The 23,517-nt window shown below is 37.7% G+C and overlaps 1 protein-coding gene across 1 annotated transcript; it reads left to right on the top strand.

Annotated features, from left to right (window-relative positions):
* The first annotated feature begins 17,583 nt into the window (after positions 1 to 17,583).
* Positions 17,584 to 20,388, top strand: LOC7468819 (uncharacterized). Its single transcript, XM_002323481.3, has 3 exons — positions 17,584 to 18,686; positions 18,925 to 19,470; positions 20,101 to 20,388. Exons 1-3 carry the CDS (start codon positions 17,832 to 17,834, stop codon positions 20,209 to 20,211), a joined length of 1,512 nt encoding a protein of 503 aa, XP_002323517.1. The 5' UTR covers positions 17,584 to 17,831; the 3' UTR covers positions 20,212 to 20,388.
* The last annotated feature ends 3,129 nt before the right edge of the window (positions 20,389 to 23,517 follow it).

Raw genomic sequence — 23,517 nt, 5'->3', positions numbered from 1 at the left:
ACCACTTCAAATCCACCAATTTTCACAATTCAATCAGTGACGACATGTGGATTCACGCGCTGCTAGTGGCGGTGATGTGTGTTACAATGCCACCGCTGTTCCAGTAGCCTTTTTACCTGATTTTAGTTAATTCTGAAAGGAAGAGTTGTCAATGTTTGATGGTGTTAGGTGTCGCAACGTGCTCGATGTCGAATGACGAGTCTATCTCTTGAGTGATGGTGAAAAGAGGGTTTTGGGTTTAATTATAAAATTATGATTATGAAGTTCGGGATTCACTACCTAGTATTATGGTTACTAGGAAACCTATGGTCTACATAGGCCGGGTAATGGACTGATTGTGCAAAGGGAAGATGCATCATCCCTGGTGCACCCTTCCTAAGGTAAACTGCATTGTTGTTTGATTGTTTTTCTAGGTCATGTTTCTATCTATTGATCTTGTCTAAGGCTCGAGGAAGATCTCCCTTCGTGAGGAAGTCTCTATCTTATTGGGTTAAATTCTAACCATTATAAGGGCTAGACTTATTTATTTCTTGAATATAATTAAGTCCTAACATTCCGAATAACAAACTAATTATAACAAGTGTATTTTGGTCAAACCCCAATGGATAATCATAAACTGATTATGTTATCTATTTTTGCATTTTTTTTTTAAACATGATAAAAATGGGATTTTATCTTTTAGAAAATATGCTTGAAAAACCTTTAGGATTTGGTCGTATGCACAATGACAAAACATATTTTTTGTGTTTTTGGAAACAAAATTTTTTTTTTTTATTTTCTTGAAATTTAGAATTTTTTTAAAACAAAAGTTTTGGAGAAAATCGAGTATTTTTAATAATTGGTCATATCTTACAATGTAAGTCTACAACCTGATATTATGCAAAATAGTTGGATAAACATGCAAGAGATCCACAAATATTTTTAAAATGCCATTTAGAAAATTTGATTTTTTTTAAATATATTTTTTAAATATTATTATATTATTTTATTTATTAAATGGCCTGGAAATGACCCAAGCATCTAGGTTGGGTTGAAACGAGTCCAGCCCGACTCAGTCGGGGTGGCCAACTTGCAACCTAACAACCTTCTCTTTTTTTGTTTTCGGCTGGGTTGGACCCGACCCAATGACCATATTAATTAAATTTGTCGGTGCATGCAAAATGAATTGTGCATGCAACGATTATAGAAGGGAGGATGAGGGGAAGAAGAAGAAAAGGAAAAAAAAGGCTGGCCTGGCTGGAGAAAGAGAGTTGCTAGTGGCTAGAAGGTTTGACTGGTGGCTGGTGGAGGCGCTGGTGGCTCACGATGGGGCTATGTGGTTTCTTGAGGAAAAGTTTGTTGTAAAAAGGAAGAAGTTTGTAATAGCTACTCTTAATGTGAGGGTGGATGGCTAGTGATTGTATTGGTGGCTCGCAATGGAGATGTTGGTGGAGAGGCTGGTGTCGAGGTCTTTAGGCGGATGTACAAGTCAAAGTTGTGGCGGAGAGAGAATGAAACTGGTGGTAATGGCATAAATAAAATTTAAGGTGGGGGGGGCTTGTAACACCCCACCTCACTAGCAAGATATTGTCCACTTTGGGCCTCCTGGTCCACCCAAATCCATGGCTTTCACCCAGGTCCCCCTCACGGTTTTGTTCTTGGCAGCCACGCATGACCCCAAAACACGTCTTACTAGTTAAGGTGAGCATGCATTTATAAGGCCCTGGCTCTGGACGCTCGCTTCCGATGTGGGATCTTACAATCCCCCCACCTTAAGACGAGTCGTCCTCGGCTCTGATACCAAATGCAACACCCCACCTCACTAGCAAGATATTGTCCGCTTTGAGCCTCCCAGTCCACCCAAATCTAGGGCTTCCACCCAGGTCCCCCTCACGGTTTTGTTCTTGGCAGCCACGCATGACCCCAAAATGTGTCCTACTAGTTAAGGTGAGCATGCACTTATAAGGCCCTGGCTCTGGACGCTCACTTCCGATGTGGGATCTTACAGGGCTAGTTCGTTTTTCAACTTTGCACCCAAATTTCTTCTCCCTCAATGCATGGAATTCACCTTTATTTATGGGAGGTGGAAGAGGGACATTTTATCTTTATTAGGGAAACATATTGGCCCTTAATTCTTAACCGTTGGCTCAAAGTGCTCAAAGGGACATTTTATCTATGAGCCAATGTCGTAGCTGCTGTGGTGTCAATCAGCAGGAAAGAACCATACCAGGGATGGTCAAATGTTAAGCTATCATAATGGTATATGTTTTGTCAAATATGGTGAAGAGATGAAGCATTAAATGCTCTGAAAAGGTAGCCACTCAAGCAACTTTTTCGAGTTAATGACAAGTCATTTGGTTTTTCTTCAACACTAGATCTCCTTCTTGGAACACGCGAGGTCTAACCTTCTTGTCATATGCCTTGGCCATCCTTTTCTGGTAAAGTTGTTGATGTCAGGCCATCAGAGCGGTGTACTAGATGACAAGTCATTTGGTTTTTCTTCAACACTAGATCTCCTTCTTGGAACACGCGAGGTCTAACCTTCTTGTCATATGCCTTGGCCATCCTTTTCTGGTAAAGTTGTTGATGACAGATTGCAGCTATCCTCTTTGCACTAATTAGGTTTAACTGTTCATATCTCATTTTGGCTCATTCAGCCTCTTCTAATTCTAAATCCATCAACACCTTTAACGAAGGGATTTCTACTTCCAAAAGCATCACTGCCTCCATTCCATATCCCAAAGAATACGGAGTAGTTCCTGTCGAGGTCCTTACTACAGTGCGATATGCATGGAGAGCGAACGACAACATCTCATGCCAATCCTTGTAAATGACTACAATTTTCTGAATAATTTTATTGATGTTTTTGTTGGATGCTTCTACGACACCATTCATCTCCAACCTGTATGGTGAGGAATTTGAATGCTTGATTTTCCATTTGGTACAGAGCTCTACTATCATTTTACCATTGAAATTATATGCATTATCGGTCACTATCTTTTCGGGCAGACTATAGCGACAAATCAAATCTTTTTCTATAAACCTCTTCACCACTTTTTATGTTACATGGGCATTTGAACTGGCTTCTACCCATTTCAAGAAGTAGTCAATAGCTACAAGGATGAATCTATGCTCATTGCTGGCTTTTGGGTTAACAGGCTCAATCACATCAATTCCCCACATCGAAAATGGCCAGGGAGATGCCAGATTAAACAGAGGAGTCGGAGGTGCATTGACCTTATCACTATGCACTTGACACTTATGATATTTCTTGACATAGTCAACGCAGTCTTTCTCTAATGTCAGCTAGAAATAACTGACCCTTTGTATTCTCCTTGCTATCATATGCCTATTAGCATGAGTTGAGCAAATCCCTTCATGGACCTCTCGTACAACATTTCTAGCATCTATCTCATTCAAACACCTTAGCAAGGTTCCGTCAAATGATCTTTTATATAGAATCTCTCCGTCTAGATAGAAATCCATGGCCAATCTTCTTAAGGTTTTCTTATCCATCTTCGAAGCTTCCACCGGATATTCCTAATTTTGCATAAAATTCTTAATATCGAAGTACCAAGGCTTTCCATCTATCTCTCCTTCAACTGAGCAATAGTGAGCTGGGTTATTTCTGATGTCAATGTGTATAGGTTGTACCTTATGCCCGAGATCAATCGTAGCCATAGCAGCTAACGTGGCCAAAGCAACCACAAAATGGTTCCCTTCTTTTCCTAGATGGTTGAATTTTATCTCTTTGAATTCTTCCAACAGTGTGGATAAATATTCTTGGTACGGCCTCAACTTTTCTTTCTTGGTTTGTCATTCTCCTTTCACCTGACAGATAATCAACATTAAGTCACCATATACATCCATCTTTCTGATCTTCAACTCTAATGCAGCTTCTAAGCCGAGGATACAAGCTTCATATTCAGTTGTATTGTTGGTGCATTCAAAATGCAATTTAAATAAAACCGGATACGGTTTCTGGTCAAGAGAGATTATCACTGCGCTGGCCCCATTACCATATACATTCACTACCCCATCAAAAAATATGGTCCACCAATCTGTCTTCTCTTCTTCTTCCTCTAATGATAGTACATAATCTTCAACAACGTTATCAGCTAGGTGGTCAGCAATCACGCTTCCCTTCACAGCTTTCCTTATCATATACAATATGTCATATTCTGACAACAAAACCTGCCACCTTGCAATTCGGCTTGAGAGGTAGGGCTTATTACATATATATCTTAATGGATCCACTTTTGAAATCAACCAAGTGGTGTGATACAACATATAATGTCGTAATCTTTTTGTCGCCCATCCCAATGCACAATATAGCTTCTTTATCATCATGTATCTAGACTCATATTCAGTGAACTTCTTACTTAGGTAATAAATAACCCTTTCTTTCCTCTCGGTTTCATCATGCTGACCCAGTACACATTCCATAGTTATTTCAGTCACTGTCAGATACAGTATTAAAGGTCTTCCTGATACAGAAGGAACAAGCAAAGGTGGACTCTGTAAATAATGCTTGATTTTGTTGAATGCCTCCTCAAACTCCTCATTCCATGTCCCATTACTCTTTTTCCTCAGTTACCGGAAGATAGGTTCACATGTTGTGGTTAGTTGAGCTATAAATCGGGCAATATAGTTCAATATTCCTAAGAATCCCCTCACCTCCTTCTCTGTCTTTGGGGTTGGCATGGATTGGATGGCTTTCACTTTATCAGGATCCATCTCTATACCTTTGCTACTAACCACAAATCCTAGCAGCTTGCTGGACTTAACTCCAAACGAACATTTTGCAGGGTTGAGCTTTAGTTCATACTTTCTTAATCTTTTAAATAACTTCCTCAAAATATTTACATGATCTTCTCCCCTTCTAGACTTGGCAATTATATCATCTACATACACCTCAATTTCCTTGTGCATCATATCATGGAACAGAGTCACATTGGCTCTTTGATAGGTAGCCCCTGCATTCTTTAGACCAAATGGCATAACCTTGTAGCAGTATGTTCCCTAAGGGGTGATAAAAGTTGTTTTCACCTTATTTTCTGGAGCCATTTTTATCTGGTTGTATCCTGAGAAACCATCCATAAAGGAATATGTGGAACTACGGGCAGCGTTGTCAACTAAAATATCTATGTGTGGTAGTGGAAAATCATCTTTGGGGCCAGCTTTGTTCAAGTTATGGAAGTCCACGCAAACTCTAATCTTTCCTCCCTTCTTTGGCACGACAACAATGTTGGACACCCATTGTGGATATTTAACTACTTCTAGGAAACCCGTATTCCACTGTTTCTCGAGTTCTGCCTTGACTTTGATCCAGATATCCAGGTGGGCTCTCCTTAATTTTTGTTTGACTGCTTTACAACCTTCCTTTAATGGGATCTTTTGTACCACAATATTTGTATCCAAACCAAGCATATCCTCGTAAGACCAAGCAAAAACATCTGCATATTCTTGTAGTAGGGAAATTACCTCCGTTATTTGCTCCGACGTGATTAAAGTCCCTATTTTCAACTCTTTTTTAAACTGATCATTACCCACATTTATGGTTTCGAGTTCTTCTTCAGTAGGTTTCCAGGTTTGTTCATGTTGCTCCACTAGCTTTATGAATTCCCCGATATTGCTTTAATCCCATTCTTCTTCTTCCATAGTGATCACATGTTCGTTAAAGTTTGGCCATTCATTATTGATGTTAAATGTATGTGATGTTATAGAAGATCCGCTTTCAGGATTCTTGAAAGCGAAAAGTGTTTGGTGTAAAAGCACGAATAAAGAGACAAACTTAGAAAACATATGATCTCATTATTTTAAAACAAAGGTGGGCTTAATGACAAAGACAAAATCTAGCTGACATCATGAGCCTTGATTTTCAACCAAAAAAATAAAAGAAAACAAAAGGCAATGACAAAAGCATGCGAAGGTAAACAAGGTTGGTTTACATTTTAAAAAATACTGGAGCTTCTTGGGTCACCCAGTTTTGAAACTTCTCATCCTTTGCCAGCTTTCACACAAAGGTCTTGGCGGAGACTTCTTCTAGAATATGGACAGTCAGTTGTGGCAGTGCTTCGTCTTCCTTTCCCGCTACCATCTTCGTTCCACCTTCTTCTACCTTATCTTCCTCCAAGGTGTTTATGCTCATAGTTGACAGTTCTTGAACAAGGCTTTCCGATCTTTTATCAGGTTGCATTACATATGCAGCCTTTGGGAACGACACTATAAAAGGATGGATTTCTAGCTCTTCTTCTTCAAGCTGATCTTCTTTTTTAGGCATTCTATTTTCCCTTATCCTAATAGCAGCCCATAGATGATCTTCTTTTTTAGGCTTATACCCCAATCCAAATCTTTGATCATCACATTTTATCTTTATCAGATTAACCCTTTCTGGCACTCTGGTGATAGGGTTGTACTGAAATGGAACCCCTCATTCTAAAAGGCATTTAGCCACTATCCTAGTTGCTTCTAAAATCCTTGGACTTTTTAACATTGTGTTCTCAGGCACCCAGTCAGTGTTCAGAATCTCAAAAGCATGGATATTCTCATCCTTGCAATCCTCTGTCTCGATGAATGGTATAGCCATGTTCTTTATCATAGATACTATCTCCTCAGCTTTGACAGTTACCAGTATCCCGTTCATGATATATGTCAAGCATTGGTGTAATGATGAAGTTACCGCCCCGGCTGTATGAATCCAAGGTCTTCCCAACAACATACTATAGGAAGGGTGGATATCCATAACTTAAAGTGTCACCAAGAACATTGTGGTCCCACATATAGCTTCACTTCCAAAGTTCTAATTATCTGTCTAGGTGAGCCATCATACGCTCTTGCCATCATGGTACTATACTTCATATGAGATTCATCGACCTGCATTTCTTTTAACATGTGTTTCGACAACACGTGAGAGTCAAGCCATTATCGACGATCACCTTTCCTATGAGGCAATCCTTGCACCTAATAGTGATGTACAAGGGTTTGTTATGTCTGGTTCCTTCAGCATCTAACTCATCAGCCGTGAAGTACAGGTAATTAGTTGCATGGATCCTCCCCATCAGATGCTCCATGGTTTTTTGTTCAATGTCGTGGGGTACATACGCCTCTTTCAATACCTTTTACAAGACAATTCGGTGTGGCTCAGAACTGAGTATCAAGGACATAAGAGAGATCCTGGCTGAATTTTTTTTAGTTGATCTACTATGTAGTATTTGTTGTGCTTTATCGACTTTAGAAATTCATTTGACTCCTCTTCAGTTACTTGCTTATTAACCTCTAGTGTTTTGTCAAGATCTACCACTTCTTTGCCTTTTGCTTTCCTTAACTCCTCGAGCGTGAAGTATCGACCACTCCGAGTCAGCCCACTGATCTTAGTTTGGAATAAAGAAAGAGGGGCTTGAATGTTGGAGGCATAGCCATAATTATAAGGCATTGTATTGTGATCTTTTTTTGTAAAGGAAGGCTTAGTCAGGATCAACTTCAGTGGCCCATTAGTTGTCGGTTGGACTATACATACTTCTGACAGTTTATGTTGACCTCCTATCATACTCACCTCACAGTTGCCATCCATGGTTTCAATCCTCAACTCCCCTATGATTAACATCTTTGCAACTTTTTAGCGAAACTCGATACAATCATCGATATGATGTCCCTCTTTCCCGTGGAACTCATAATAGTCACCTATTTCTAGATGATATTCAGTGTTCATTTTCAAGAATCCTGACTGTACCAATATGTCGTACAACTTCTTCATGGATAGCTTCAACGCCTTGCTTTGATTCCCACCTTCTATCATGCCCACTCCACTATTACTTAGTGCGACATGATTAGGCAACGGATTTGAATTGATGTTAGGCGCGTCTTCAAAAGACACCCACCCGCTCTTAATAAGCTCAAACAACCTCCTTTTAAAGGCGTAACAGGTTTCAATTCCATACCCAGGGTTACTAGCATGGTATTCGCAAGTTAATTCTGGCTTGTACTATATGGGAAAGGGTGGTTGGATTGGCGGTAGAAGGATTGGAGCTATGTGTCCAATACTCAGCAGTTTAGCGTACAAGTCTTTTAAAGGCATGGGTAGTGGAGGCAACTGCTCGAAGTATATCCTGTATATGACCTTTGGTGGCTGTATTGGTTGTTTGGCTGGTGATTTGTTTGATTGGTGTTAAAAGGTTTGGTAAAGTTCATATTGGTGAATTGAGGGGAAGGCATTTGTAGGTTTTGGTAATTTACTTTCTTGCCTTTGTACCCGCCTTCCAAGTTGTTAACGTCACCTTCCTTTTTTCTTCCAGTAAAACATTTCTTCTTTAAAGGCTCTACTATGTACCCAACTTTAATGCCTTACTCTATCCTTTCTGCTACGCGTACAACATCATAGAAATGCTGGGATGAGCTACTCATTAGATGCTGATAATAAGGTGCCTTAAAGGTATTGGCAAATAGAGTCACCATCTTCGTCTCTATCAAAGAGGGTTGGACATGTGTTGCCTCATCCCTCCATCTTTGCGCATAAGCCCTTATTGACTCATGGCTTCTTTTCTCCATTAACATAAGGCTCGTTCGATCCGGAGTAATTTCTAAATTGAACTTGTACTGCTTAAGGAAAGCCTCCACCAAATCTTTCCATTTCTTGACATTGGCATTGTCCAACCTCATATACTAGTTTAGCGCAGACCCTACTAGACTGTCTTGGAAAAAATAAATCAGCAACTTATCGTCATGGATCACCTCAGCCATTTTGTTGCAGTAGGATCGAAGATGAGTGTTTGGGCATTCCAACTCAGTGTATTTAATAAATTCTGGTATCCTAAAATCTTTTGGTACCGTGATGTTTGGTACCAAACATACTTCAGATGCCTGCATGGGGTCAAACCAATCATTTCCCTCGACTGCTTTCAGTCGTTCTTCCAAGGTGGATATCTTATCGAGGTTTATGAAACCAGTGGAGCTATTATTGGAAGGCCCATCCGCTATTAAATCTACAGTGATCGGAGCTTGAGTTAGCTGGATAGGGAGGACAGGTGTAAAGTGTGCTTCGTTACTGAATCTGCCCCCAAGTTTTGAGATGCTACGGGGACATGAGTTGTTGGTGCTCCTATAAGTGGTTGGACAGAAGTTCCCTCCCTATTTTTGACTCCTAGAAGTTGTTCAAGTAGATTAGTCATCCGGGCAACTTCATTTTTCATGGATTCTAATTCGCTCTGGTAACGGGATTCTAGAAGTGCCCTCTCTTCGTTTTCCATTCTTGTTCTTAGCCTGGTGTAGTGGACCTTGGATGAGGGACCTATATTTCATGATTTGGTGGTGCAAATGATAAGTTATAAACAAATGCATGATGAAAATGAGATGCATATGCGATGTATATTTTAAAACTGATTCATGAATTTTGTAATCCTTTAGGCAAGATTTCTAAGTTGAACTGATTGCTGTAAAAGAGTGTTTGCCAAGTTCTTATCAAGATTGATTACCATAACACATTTGGAAAGAAAGATAGGTCAATGTCTTTTTATAACTAACCGTAGCTCATTAAAAGTTTTAAAACAAAAGGCCCTATACATCGCTAACCTTAAAAGGCATTTCCTCTATTAGCTAAGTCCCCAATAAAGGAGGTGATGGTCCCCATGTATTCGCGATACTTTGCGGCATTATTCCTAACTTGGGTGGCTTGTTGTTGCAACCTTTCCGTATAACGAGCCACTTGCTCGACTTGTCTTGTCATATGTCTTATCTTGTCCTGGAACAAGGTGTTATCTGCGATTATTACTTTGTTGATGGCTCCTAAAGCTTCATTACTTCTTTCCAATACTTGGACCATAGCCTCCAGCCGTGCTAACTTAGCCTTTGCCCTTTGTAGCTCTTCTCTCTCGATATCTAGCTCGACTATTTTGGAGTTAATTTGAACTACAAAATTGTCAATATAGTCTTGACATTCTTAACGCTCTTGCTGAATCTTATTCAATTCTTCCTCCATCTCGAAGTAATGGCTTCTCCACTTCCTCGACTCTTCTTCTTGTATTTCTAGCTAGGGTTGTAGAGCTGTTATCCATCCCTTTGAAGACTCGGCTCTTTTCTAGTAATCTCTCATATCAGACTCAGCAGCTATTCTCATATTTCTCTCTTCCTCTGATTGCACCATATATTGGGAACGAAGTCTTCCTTCTTCTTCTATATCAATGTGGGCCAGCCGATTCTTCTCTTTTTCAGCTTCCAACTTCTTTAAGAGACTGCCCTTTTCTTTCAAGGAATCCAACACCTCCCTATCTGCATTTATCTTGCCTTTTACTGATCTCTTGATCCTGGCCAACTCTCTTTCTGTGAGCCCATTCTTGTTAGACAGCTCATCATGTTCAGTTATTTGATTCCTTAACTCATCCTAGAACCTTTTTGCTATTTCTTCAGCTATCTCGACCCTTTTATGCCATTTTTTTAAAGATGTTAAATGCTCATCTTTATTTTCCAACTGCTGGTTCAAGTAATTCCTCATTGTATTTTCTTCCTCCAGTTGCTTTTCCAAGAGTTGTTGTTGCCCTTTGCTTTTGTTGAGATCAACTCTACATCTCTCCAGCTGTTTTCTTAATTCTTCCTTATTATTAGTCCTTTTTTCTTTTCGATAACTCCATTATTGATTCTGGCTGTGTAGGTGTTGAGGATTCTAACACTCCAGGAAGCTTTTCATTTCTCTAAACGGTATAATTCTAACTGAATGATGATTCAAATATGCTTCATTCTTCCCTTTTTACCAACAAGGGCCTTTCCCAATCTTGTCGAATAAGTCTCATCTCTTTAAGGAATGGCTGATGCTTGAATAAACCAGTTAACTATAATTAGTCGGTTACTGTGCTGTGCACAGTAACCGGCTAATTATAATTTCATTTGTTGCAGAACGTGAATTGCTCATGCTCTGCATGCAAATGAAACCAACCAGGAAGACAGATCAGAGAAGGAGAGAAGATTATCTGGAGTGAAGGAGTGTATTCGCTGTCATTTGTGGTGGAAAAGGTGGTGGCTGGGAAGCTCGGTGGTGGCCGCTACAATGCTTCTTCTTTTTCCGTGTATAGAAACCAGTCCTTGCGTCTTCTCCTTCTTCTTTTTTTCTGTTTTCACTCTCTCGGTTCTTTCCTCTCTATCTCTATTCTTCTCCTCTCCTATTTCTTTCTATTCCTCTGTTATTTTTTTCTTTCTCTCTCTGTTTTCTTTCTCTTCTTTTTTTTCTCTTCTTCTGCTCTCCTTTTTCTCTCGTTTCTGCCCTCCTCTTCTGCTCTCTCTACCCCTGTCCAGTCATGGCACAAGGGTAAGGTGGCCGAGGCGGCTCCTGTGCAGCCACCCCAGGACCACCTGAGGGGCATATCCCCTCTGTTTTCACCCCGTGGTAAGCCACGGGTCAAAGCTTAGGCAAGTGGGGGTCTTTGTCGGCGTCTTTTTAGGGTTTTCGGAGAAAAAAAAAGAGGTGAAAAGCAGGGGAACGAAAGCTTCTTCTTCCCCTGCCTCGCGTGTCCAGGGGAAGAAGAAGACCCACAGTGCCATTCAAAACGACACCGTTTGGGGATTTTCTCTTCTTTTTTTTTTTTTTGAAACGGCATCGTTTTACCCAAAACATGTCGTTTCATTTAAAAGAAAATGGCGCCAAAAACGTGTCAAAATCCAAATCAATCCTTAATTTGTGATTTGTTCAATCAAGTCCTCAATTGCAATTTTGATTTTAAAAATCAATTCAATTGCATCCCTAACAAATTCAATCATCGGCCCTGAAGTTTCAAATTGGTCTTCGGTCTCGAATATATGCAATTGGACCCTCAATTGATCAATAAACTTTTAATTTCTTCAATTCAGTCCCTGATTCGGTTAATTCCAGTCCTTCTATTTACGCGCCTTTTCCAGTTTGGTCCTTGATTTCAGATTTCTTCAATTAAGTCTCTAATTGGCCATCAAACTTCAATATTTATGCAATTAAACCCCCGATTTGACCAAATTAACTCTAAAAATTATAATTTGACCCCAGAACTTTAATTTCTTCAAATTAAAGCCCAAATTGACTTCAAAATCAATTTTTCTTGTAATCAAACTCTTTATAAACTCAATTAAACCCTTAATAAATTTAATTGAGTCTAGTAAACATCTGATTTGGACATTTCTTCCTTAAATTGAATTTTCTTTGTCAGTCGGGTTCTCATAAGTCAACGATATACTGTCAAATTTCAATCTTTGTATTTGTGAACCTTTTTGATCAATTTTTAGCCATTTTCTGGGCGCTCTAGCACCCTCTTTTCACTGTTATTATCTTCTTATTTTTTTAATTTCTTCCAAATATATTTTTTTATTTGATTTTTTTTGTATTTTCTCCCTTTTGTGCGAGGATCCAAAAATGGGTTACAACACTCCATAATCATCCTTGAAAAGTTGAGCAGCCGGGCGCAATGCAGTGCACCCTAAGAAGGAAAACAAACAATATTCAAATTAGCTGGCAGGCAATATCAAATGATGATTTAGTGAAATCCATCAAAGCTATGATTAGTTTTGGCAATGACAAATGCCTATTAATGATAGAAAGAAGAATAAGTATGACCAGATTAGCTAAGGGCAATATTACTCAAAGACAGTCTATGATTTAGTGAAATCCAATAGGTAGTTGAGAGTAACGTTGCTCTTGATGGACATCTTCATGTCTGAAATCTTGGTTTACCATCTGAAATATGATTATGACTCCAGAAAGATGTTGTTGTCACATGGATACATTTGGATAAATGTTGGAAATATGCACGTTACCTAGACTGATCGTGGAACAATCAATGTTGAAGCCCATCGATTCAAAATGCACTTCACCAAATGAATGTGAGTCATAAAAGAAATATCATTGATGATGACAATGCATTTCTTTTCATTATCTGATTAGACGGGCTGAGAGGAATTTATTGAGAAGAATATTGAGCATACAACAATGAGCCTTTGTTACATGTATAGATGACTTAACAGTTCTATGGAGGTTGATGATAACATATGTTTGAAGAGTATAGTTCAACTGAAGGCAACTTTGTGGCTGATTGAAAATTTAAGATGAGATCGGTACTAGAAAACCTTTTGAATTGTTGATAGGATGCACACAGCTAATCACAGGGCAGTTCTTGAGAGAATCCAAGAAGTGAATGATTTGTTAAACTCTTTCATAATAAAGCAAGCAATACCACACTTGGGGGCATCGTCAGGTTTAATAAACAATGAGAGTAGTAATCATCGCATACAACTAGGATGGGCACTACACTTATATTTTAGTGGTAAACTCAAATGAGCTAGTGAATTAGAAAAACTGAAAAGGCTTTAGATAGCAAACAAAGGCACCCTATGACAATGAAGCATCAAAGAGAGGGAGCCTATTTTGAAACCAGATAAAGATGCATGCATGTCATTTAACCTCAAAGCATTGTGTATATGTTTTTGAATTTTTTAGGAAGATCCTTAATGAAATCTAGCAAGATTTTGATGAATTTGAGTTGACAAAGAAAGAATCCTTGAGTTATGATAACAAGGAAACTCAGTTTTTAAACCCTGTAATCAAGAAGAAAAGTGAGAAGAATCCTACTATTAAAAAATTCTCAAGAAAAGAAGAAGATCAACTCTGTCATCAAGAAGAGTCCTCAGGTCAACCCTACAATCAAGAAGCATCAAGTTTAAACCCCATGATCGAGAAATATCAGGTCAATCCCGCAATCAGGAAGTACCAAGTTTTGAAACCCCGTTATTAGGAAGTATCAGGTCAACCTTGTAATTAGGAGGTGCCAAGTTTTTGAACTCTATAATCGGGAAGTATCAGGTTAACCTTGTAATTAGGAAGCACCAAGTCTTCAAACCCCGTGATCGGGAAGTAACAAAGACCAAGGTTCTAATTAAAAACTCAAGGTTGAGATTTCAGGTTAACCAAGCTAAAGGCAAAATTTTAGTTCTTGTTAAAAGGAATCGCCAAATTGAGATTTCAGGTTAACCGATCTGAAGACACAAACCAAGGTTCTAGTTAAAGGAAATCATCAGATTATAATTTCAGGTTGACCGAAATGAAGGTAAAATTTAGGTTCAAGTTAAAGAGAATCGCTAGATTGGGATTTCAGGTTAAACTAGTTGAAGACAAAGACCAAGGTTATGGTTGAAAGGAGTCTCTAAATTGGGATTTCAAGTTAATTGAGTTGAAGACAAAAGTTTGGTTCTAGTTAAAGGGGATTGCCAAATTGGGATTTCAGGTTGACCGAGTTGAAGAAAAAGATCAAGGTTCTGGTTAAAAGAAATCAACAGATTGAGATTTCAAGTTGATCAAGCTAAAGGTAAAAACCAAGGTTGTGGTTAAATGGAGTCTCTAGGTTGAGATTTCAGGTTGACAAAGTTGAAGGCAAAATTTTGGTTCTAGTTAAAGGGAATCACCCGATTGGGATTTAATGTTAATCGAGCTATTTATAGAAATTTTGGTTCTGATTAAAGGGAATTGACATATTGAAATTTTAGATTAATCGAGCTATAACATGAAATTTTGGTTCAAAGGAACCACGAAGATGCGCAATTCCAGGTCAACCCTGCAATTAGAAAACACAAAGAATTTCAACTTTACAATAAAGAAGCACCATGTTTTTAAACCTCGTAATCAAAAGGTATCAGAGATCAAGGTTATGGTTGAAGGGAACCGGTAGATTGAGATTTCAAGTTAACCAAGTTGTAAACAATTTGATCATAGTTCTGGTTGAAGAGGATTCTTGTGAAGATAAAGTTTCAGGTAAACCAAACTAAAAGTTTTGAAAAAATTTGTTTTGGAAGAACAGTTTATTTGTCTTTATATACGTACTATGCCAAGGACTTAATAAGTCTTTGTTTCCTAAGTATTGTAAAGAGAAGGCATTTGTTGCTACACATTTTTTACCCCATTTTTTAAAAAAGAATTGTGAAAAAAAACAACAAATAGAATAAAACAACAAAAAGCCCAAAAAATATGATCTTGATGTATTTGCATCACTTTCAACATATTTTCTAAACAATTTAAAATTAAAAAAAATCTACTTTCAACGCGTTCAATTGTTAACGTGCTTATTGAGTCATCGACGTTGATGTTGCTTTTTTTAAAAAAAATATCAAAATACAAAAAATAAGAAAAAATCAAAATATAAATGGACAAAGGGACCAAAAGTGAAAAGGAAGAAAATGATGGACCAAAAAATATTTAAATTGCTTGGGGACCAAGCAATTAAAAGGAAGATGACAAAATTATTTTACCTATAAATAGGTGGTTATACCACACAAAAATAAAGGGAGAGATTTTAGGGGAGAGAATTAGTGAGAGCAAAAAATCACACACACAAAAACACTCTCCTAAAAAACACCCATACTATACCCAAAAAAAAAAAAAAAAAAAAAAAACCCTCTAGACCCATTATTCAAAAGACCAGCCGCTAGCCATGAAAAAGACCCAAAAAAAAAAAAAAAACCCAAAATCCCATCTCCTCTAACTCATCACTGGTCTCACACTAGTAGACACCACTAACCCAGCCACCATCGAAGTTCGGTAACCCATCTCAATCCTCTTCCCACACAAACATTTGAAGAAAGAGCAAATAAAAAACAAAGGCAAAAAGGCCATCTCATTTCCTCACTGTTAAAAACCATCTTCCCTTTTACTCCATAGCTGACCGTCCCATGTGCCTGGAGGCTAGGCCCTCATACATGGTCTTGCTTTAATTCATGCACCTCTTATTTTCTTGAAAACAAATTAGATGACAACACATCGTTTGTTGTGATAGATGACTCCTATTTTAGCCTAGTTTTTGGTAGCTAAAATGGCCAGAAACTAAGCAAAAAAGCGAGCTTTTTTTCTTTTTACCCAGCAAAAAAGCGAGCTGTTTTTTTTTTTTTACCACCCAACCTATTTTTCAACCAATTTCTGACTTGAAAATATCTATGAAACACCTAACAAACCTCAATAAACCCACTTAAGCCTTTAAAGTAGCAAAAAATCGATTAAAACAAAAACAAAAAACCTAACTGAGACCACAAATCTTACCAAACCTTGATTTTTGTTTTTGGCAAAATAAGGACCAAAAACCACCACCATCAAACTCTTCTCGTCAAATGGAACATTTTGACATTAAACTTGATCATTTTTGTTGTCGGAATCACGATAATCAAATACTTTTTCTCTCTATAATTATTTTTCAACAAGTCTCTCAAAGAACTGAAAATTAATAAAAATAAATTTTATGATCAAAGTATAAATTGGTAAAATTTGATATTAAGTAAAAACCTTTTTTTTCTTTTGTACTTATTCTTATTTTCTTCTTCTCTGATTATTAATTTAAATATCTATACGACATGATATATAAATATAACACGATAATTTATTATAACGACATTATAGTGACATAGGAGTGTATTATAAGACATCCATGCAATCCAATGCATCTCATGAATTGAGATGTAATAAATTGATGTGCATTAGTTTTTATAACATTTAATAAATCTATTATTTTTATATTATATATGATCATTAACGTTTTGTTATATATTAAGTGAATTATTTTATACGGAAGGGCGGAAGGGCCGAAAAGCCTCTGTTCTTGTTCGATGGTATTCAAGATGCAGTGCATTAAGTGGATCGTGCATGTGTGACTTACGCGTCTTATAAAAATGAGCCATTTTAAGAAATAAGTTTTTAATTTTGCTAATTTAAGTATATTTTTTAGTTAATTCTAAATAAGTTTTTAATTTTGCTAATTTAAGTTTATTTTTTAGTTAATTCTTTTTTCTCCTTTTTTTTTTAAAGAAAAATACATAGTGATAGACCCGCCCATGTTTACAGCGTAACCTCGAAGATCTGCTATCATAATTTTTAAATTCAGCCCGGTGGCTGACCGGATCCAAGATCCGGATTCCGGGTTTTGACCGGGTCATCAGGTCGGCCGGATCAATCCCTATTTTTTAAAAAAAATTCAAAATGGTGTCGTTTTAGTAAAAAAAACAAAAATCAACGAGTTGTAACTGAGTTTTTGACTAGGTTTTGTCAGGTCAATCCGCCGGGTCTGTGTATTTTTTTATTAACAGATTTACATTCATATTGACAACAGTGTATCAAATAAATATAATCCAATCTAGGTAATTAGATCTTATCTGTAGATTTATTTATATCTATTCCAGTGGTTTGGTTTTTTTTTTTTTTCTTCATTCAAATGAAATGATAGGTTTATTGGATTTGCTGTGATACAAAAGTTTTTATTTGATTGAAAAAAAAAATGGAAATGTATTGAATGTATTGTTATATTAGAAAAATGTATAAAAATGAATATTTCCATTTTTTAAATTATTTTCAATTAAATTTTTTTTATTTTTTTCAACCCGGTCTGGTTCCAGCTCTGAATCGAACGGATCCCGAATCAACCTGTCAAACCGGACCGGATTTCAAAACTATGACTGCTGCAACTCTGTCAAATATCCGATTTGAATTAGCGAATTAACCCTCCCACAAATAGTTGTGCCTGTCACTTCTCCGTTGCCAAATACCTATATGATTCGAATTGACGAATTAACCATCCCAAACACTGTTATGCCTATCACTTCTTTGGTTGAAGAGATAATTAAATAAAGACAGCTTTGTGGTCATTATCTCCTCTTTGTTATTACCTTGACCAGAATCTTTCCTTTCTCTCGTCCTTCTGGCCAATTCATAGATTTTTGCTTCAAAATATCCCCTTTAAAAAGGAAACCTTCAAGCGACAAAAACTAAAGTGGTCATCAACTTCGCTAAGAATTCTTCCTTATTTCCTTCTTTATTAAAGAAAGAAAGAAAAAAACCCGCTATCCCCTGAAACTCTTATCTTTTAGGGGAAAAGATGCCATCTCCAATCGATCAAGACCCCTTCAAAGCCTGGAAATTCCTGGTTTTGCCAACACTAAAAGTCAGTGATATCTTCTCTTTATTCCTAAAAGCAACTATAGCTATTTGTACCGTCGTTTCAATCTCCCTCGTCTTCTACTCCTTCCTTAATCCATCTCAACGGCTACCTTGCCCTGAATGCAATAAGATATTAGTCTCTGATCACCGGAAGATAACAAACGGTGAGGTTTCTGGTTATAGCTATGAGAAGACAAATATTTCCCACATTTTATTCGGCATTGGTGGCTCTGCAAAGACGTGGAATAAGCGCAGACACTACACTGAGGTATGGTGGATGCCTAACATCACCCGTGGCTATGTTTGGCTCGACCAGAACCCTCCGGGGAATGACACGTGGCCATTAACCTCACCGCCGTACAAAGTCTCTGCCGATACGTCGCGGTTCAAGTACACCTGCTCGTATGGCTCTCGGTCAGCGCTACGAATTGCGAGGATAGTCAAGGAGAGCTTTGAGTTAGGACTGGAAAATGTGAGATGGTTGGTCTTGGGAGATGATGATACAGTGTTCTTCATAGAGAATTTGGTAACGGTATTAACAAAGTACGATCATAATCAGATGTATTACATTGGCGGCAATTCAGAGAGTGTTGAGCAAGATGCCATACATTCATATACCATGGCCTACGGTGGCGGCGGCTTTGCTATTAGTTATCCTCTAGCGAAAGAGCTCGTTAGGGTTTTGGATGGCTGCCTTGATCGATATGCATCGTTTTACGGTTCCGATCAGAAAGTTCAGGGTTGCATAAGTGAGATTGGGGTTCCTCTTACTAAAGAGCTTGGATTCCATCAGGTTATTTTCTTGCTTTTTCCAAAATGATATGATTAATCCCGTGATAATTTTTACTTTCGTTACAGCTACTTTTTTTTTTAACTAACATGTGTAAGGCTAAAAAAGACAAAAAAAAAAAAAAAAACAATCAACATTGATCACATAGGAAAAATATGGAAAGTACAGTATGCTATGCTGTAGTGTAAGATTTCCATTACGATTTAGTTGATTAATTAAAAAGGATGATGATTAATTACAGGTTGATATAAGAGGAGATCCATATGGTTTACTAGCAGCGCACCCATTGGCGCCATTGGTGTCCTTGCACCATCTAGACTACGTCCAGTCAATATTTCCAGGGCTGAGCCGCTTTGACTCTGTCAACAAGTTAATCACAGCTTATAAAACGGATCCGGGTCGGACTTTACAATATAGTTTCTGCTACGATTTGACGCGTAATTGGTCTGTTTCAGCATCTTGGGGTTACACCATACAGTTGTATCCTGCTCTACTGACGGCAATGCAGCTACAAACAGTGTTTAGAACGTTTCAAACATGGAGGAGATGGGGCGAAGGGCCGTTCACATTTAACACCCGACCCATGAATCAACACCCGTGTCTAAGACCGGTTGTTTATTTCTTGGATCGGGTTGAAAGAGTCGGGGATGGCACCTTGACAACGTATAAAAGGTCCGAGGATGAGTTAGATAAAGTTTGCGATCGGCCTGATTATGCTCCCGTTTATGCCGTCCAGTTAGTCAATGTCATAACATCCACATCATTGAAACCTGACATTTGGAATATGGTGAGCTACTCTTCTCTTAATCTGTTAGCCTCGCTTTCAGCGTTCTTTGAAAAAGTTTAAGAACATTGAAGATGAAAATCAATGTGCTTTCAATTTGGTGGATCTGTTAGGACAGGACAACATTGTCTAGCTCTATCCTTAATTCAAGGTAGGAAAAGTGGTGCCGTTAATTTGGTAGACCGTCATCCTTACAATGCCCGTATTAGTTGCCAAGTGGCATTGAAAGGGCAAAATGCTTGATAGTTAATTCCAGAAATCAAGAAAGAAAGGTCCAATTACTCAGTCAGGAGAGATTCGGTGGGTCTGTTAGGTCAAGATTCTGACGTAATTAGCATGCTATGTTGCGTATGGATTGGGTGGCTCACTATTTCTTCAACTAGTTCTGAATTTTCAATAGGGTTTAAAACGGGGACCCACACTAAGGAATGTACATTGCATGAACAAAACGCATCTCCAATTTTTTTTCTTTTTCTATTTGGTATTGTGTGCCACTACAATTTATGCGCAATTGGTGCTAGAAACATGAAAAGATGGCACTGAATATTTGATTTGCTGAATGGAAAACATTGGTTGTCTGATATTTTATCTCATAAGTGTCTAACACGTTTCCATAAATAATTGAACTATCAGGCACCACGTAGACAGTGCTGTGAGGTAATCAATGGAGAAAACAGGATGAGCAGCATGGTGCAGGTCAACATCAGAGGGTGCAATGAGATGGAGAGCGTCACTCCTCCATAAAACCCAACAACCATGTAGTGTTTTGGATCATTGATCATATAGGAGAGAAACACAGAATAGTTTACCATTATTATCTCCTCTCCATGTAAATTATTCAGTTCCTACTTTCTTTCTTATCTTTTTTTTTTCTCATGCTTCTGCTATCCACTATTCTATATATTGGCACACGTTTTACCACCGACTAGGCTAATTTTTTTATAAAAAAAAAATTACTGAGAGTGGAGATTTTATGGCAATCCTATTAAATCCGGGCAAGCAGGTAAATCTTGAAATTTCTTGACCTGACTCCTTGCATGGCGTGAATTTTCAACTAAACCATGTATATAAGAGTTAACCCGATATGAATTGGTTGATGTAATAGGTTCAAAGAAAATCCGGATGACCAGCAAAAGCACAAATCAACTTATAAAAGAAACCAAGACTTTTAAAAAACGTATTGAGACGATGATATATTTGATGAACCTTGTCACACGCAACTCGGTTCATGAATTTAACTGGGTTTAATAATTTTTTAAAATAATTTTTACTTACTTAAATGATAGGAATTAGATGCTCAAAAAATCGAGCATCAATTATAAAATAAATATTTGTTTGAAATTATGATAACCCTAATTAAAACAATAAAAAATCATTCATGAAGTCTATTTCTCAACCATTTAAACATTGATGGATGAAACCAGGAAAAAAAAATTAATTATTATTGACATTAAGCAAAAGATGAAATTGCCTCTAAAATGATGATTAAGCACTTCAAGTCAAGTTTTTCTTCATGAGGTTTATTTGTCAACCAATTAAAAATGATTTGTTTTCAAAAAAAAACCCTTAAACCCAAGCTAAGTGTTCACTACCAGAAATTCGTTAAATACCAACGAATTTACCGACGGAATATTTTCTGTCGGTATTTTGAGGTCGAAATTACCGACGGCCACTTTCCGTCCGTAATTCAGTCGGTAAAAACCGACGCAAACTTTTCCGTCCGTAATTCAGTCGGTAAATACCGACGGAAATTTTCCGTCGGTATTTACCGACTGAATTACGGACGGAAAAGTTTCCGAATTTAAAAAAAAGGCGGGTCGCTGACGTGGAGGTTTTGGCGGGTTATTTTTTTCCGACGGATTCAAAACGACTGCCCGTACAGTGCCCGTAAAGTGATGTGACCGGTTCGCCGTTTACATTTCCGATGGACTCACCGAGGGATTTGAAATGGCAAATCCGTACGGTGACATGTCTATGTTTCCGTCAGAATCACCGACGTAATAACCGACGGAGTGTCCGTCGGTAAAACCGTCGGAAAAAGTTGATATATGACAGCTCTGCCGACCCTCTCATCCCCTATTTCTCCTTCTTCTTCCTCATCCCAACTCTCCCCATCTGCAAACAACCAGCCCCCCCTCCCCCCCCCCCAAAAAAAAAAAATCTTCTTCATATCAGCACAACAAGTTATATTTCTTGAAGTTTTGTGGTCACAGCATCCGCGCGTGTTCTGATTTACCGACGGATTTTATCAATTTTTGTAAGTAATTATATCTTTTTAAATTTTAACATTTAATTAAATGTCAATTTTATTGTTTTTTTAGTATATGTATTTTGTTAGTAGATGTACATGTTTTATTGTTATTTCTCAAACAAACTTGTAGTATATGAATGTATAATTTTGTACCTGTTATGGTTTGTTTTAGATTTTGTAAGATTGTATTTGTTTGTAAATTGTTATTTCTTTATGGAATTACCGAATTACATGTGCTATTTTGAAATAATTAATAGCTTGCTTAATGGGCCCGTTTAAAGTTTTATCAATGGTATTGCGGAGTGGTAATTTCTGTAAATTTATATATTTTAATTCGTATGGACGTTGATAAATGATAATGAATATTTAATATTTATGAGAAGTTGTGATTGGTTTGTTGGATAATCTCGAGTTAAAGTAATAATTTTACAAGTTTATTTACCTAACTTACTTAATTAATACATGATGTCATCATAATTTTATAGAGGTTCGATATAAGTCATGGATGATCGTTCATGGATGTATCGAGATTCACCCCAAGGATTGCGGAGGATGGATTATTGTAATGGGGTTCAGGGTTTTATTAATTCCGTAACATCTATTCCCAGAAATTTTACTGGAGGCGGTATTAGGTGTCCATGCAGGAAGTGTGAAAATAAAAAGTATTTGCATCCAGATGTTGTAATGATGCATCATCTACACAAAGGGTTTATGGAGAATTACCAGTGTTGGTATGCACATGGAGAAGTATTTGTTAGCGAGAGTGAGAGGAGAATGGAAGAAACGGTGGTTGGGTCTACTTCTAGTGCTAGCAACGTGCATGAAACGGCAAATGACAACACTAATCCTTACAGAAATATGGTTATGAATGCAATGAGAATGAATCAAGGTAATGGCAGTCAATGTCCAATCGTAGAACTACAATATCATAACGAGCAGAATATAGTGTTTTTATTCAAATGCTATTGGTATGACACGACCGACAGAGGAATCAGAGCTGATCCGCACTATGGTCTGGTCGAAATCAACTCAAAAGCTAGACTCCGCAACATAAACGATGTCTTTGTTTTCGCAAAGCAATGTCAACAAGTTTATTACACATACACCCCTTCATTTAAAAAGGATCGATCAAGAGTGGATTGGTTGTCCGTTTTAAAAACGAAACCCCGGGGTCGTGTCGAGGTTGTTCAGGATGAGAACGAAGACACAAGTATGCGAGATGAAGTCTTTCAAGTTAGTGAGGTGGTTGAACCATATCGAGTTGCTCATTCGATTGAATTGGAAGAAAATTCAAATTTTCGTGTTTTCGATGATAGTCTTGTTGATGTTGACTCAGATGAGTTAAATTTTGTTTTGAGCTCTAGCGGACAACCAAATATCGATGAAGAAGATGATATTCATATTGAAGATTGCGACGAAGGTGATGACAATTCAATTGATGACGAAGAAGAAGAAAATTCTGACTAACTACCAAAATGAAGCCCTATGTAAAACCCTTTTTTTCATGTAATTTAGATTATGAATGATATATATATTTTGAAACACAAAATATTTATTACTTGAAATAATTAGTTGAAATGCCACAATTATGATGGATGATATATTTTGTGACATGAAATAATTACTTGAAATGCCACCCTATCACCGACGGCCACACCGACGGACTTAGTCCGTCGGCATTTCACAGAGAGTTCGAAAATAATTACTTGAAATGCCACCCGATCACCGACGGACGTAAGTCCGTCGGCATTTCACAGAGAGTTCGAAAATAATTACTTGAAATGCCACCCTATCACCGA

Source organism: Populus trichocarpa, chromosome 16, assembly GCF_000002775.5.
Source record: "Populus trichocarpa isolate Nisqually-1 chromosome 16, P.trichocarpa_v4.1, whole genome shotgun sequence".
NCBI classification, from domain to species: Eukaryota; Viridiplantae; Streptophyta; class Magnoliopsida; order Malpighiales; family Salicaceae; genus Populus; species Populus trichocarpa.
The sequence above is the reverse complement of the archived record's forward strand: the minus strand, read 5'-3'. Positions and strand labels throughout refer to the sequence as shown.

Excerpts from the sequence above, each read along its gene's own strand:
- LOC7468819 (XM_002323481.3), top strand. The coding sequence starts at position 17,832 with ATGCCATCTCCAATCGATCAAGACCCCTTCAAAGCCTGGAAATTCCTG. Across the intron at positions 18,687-18,924 it reads AAGAGCTTGGATTCCATCAG|GTTGATATAAGAGGAGATCC; the intron begins GTTATTTTCTTG and ends GATTAATTACAG. Across the intron at positions 19,471-20,100 it reads AACCTGACATTTGGAATATG|GCACCACGTAGACAGTGCTG; the intron begins GTGAGCTACTCT and ends TTGAACTATCAG.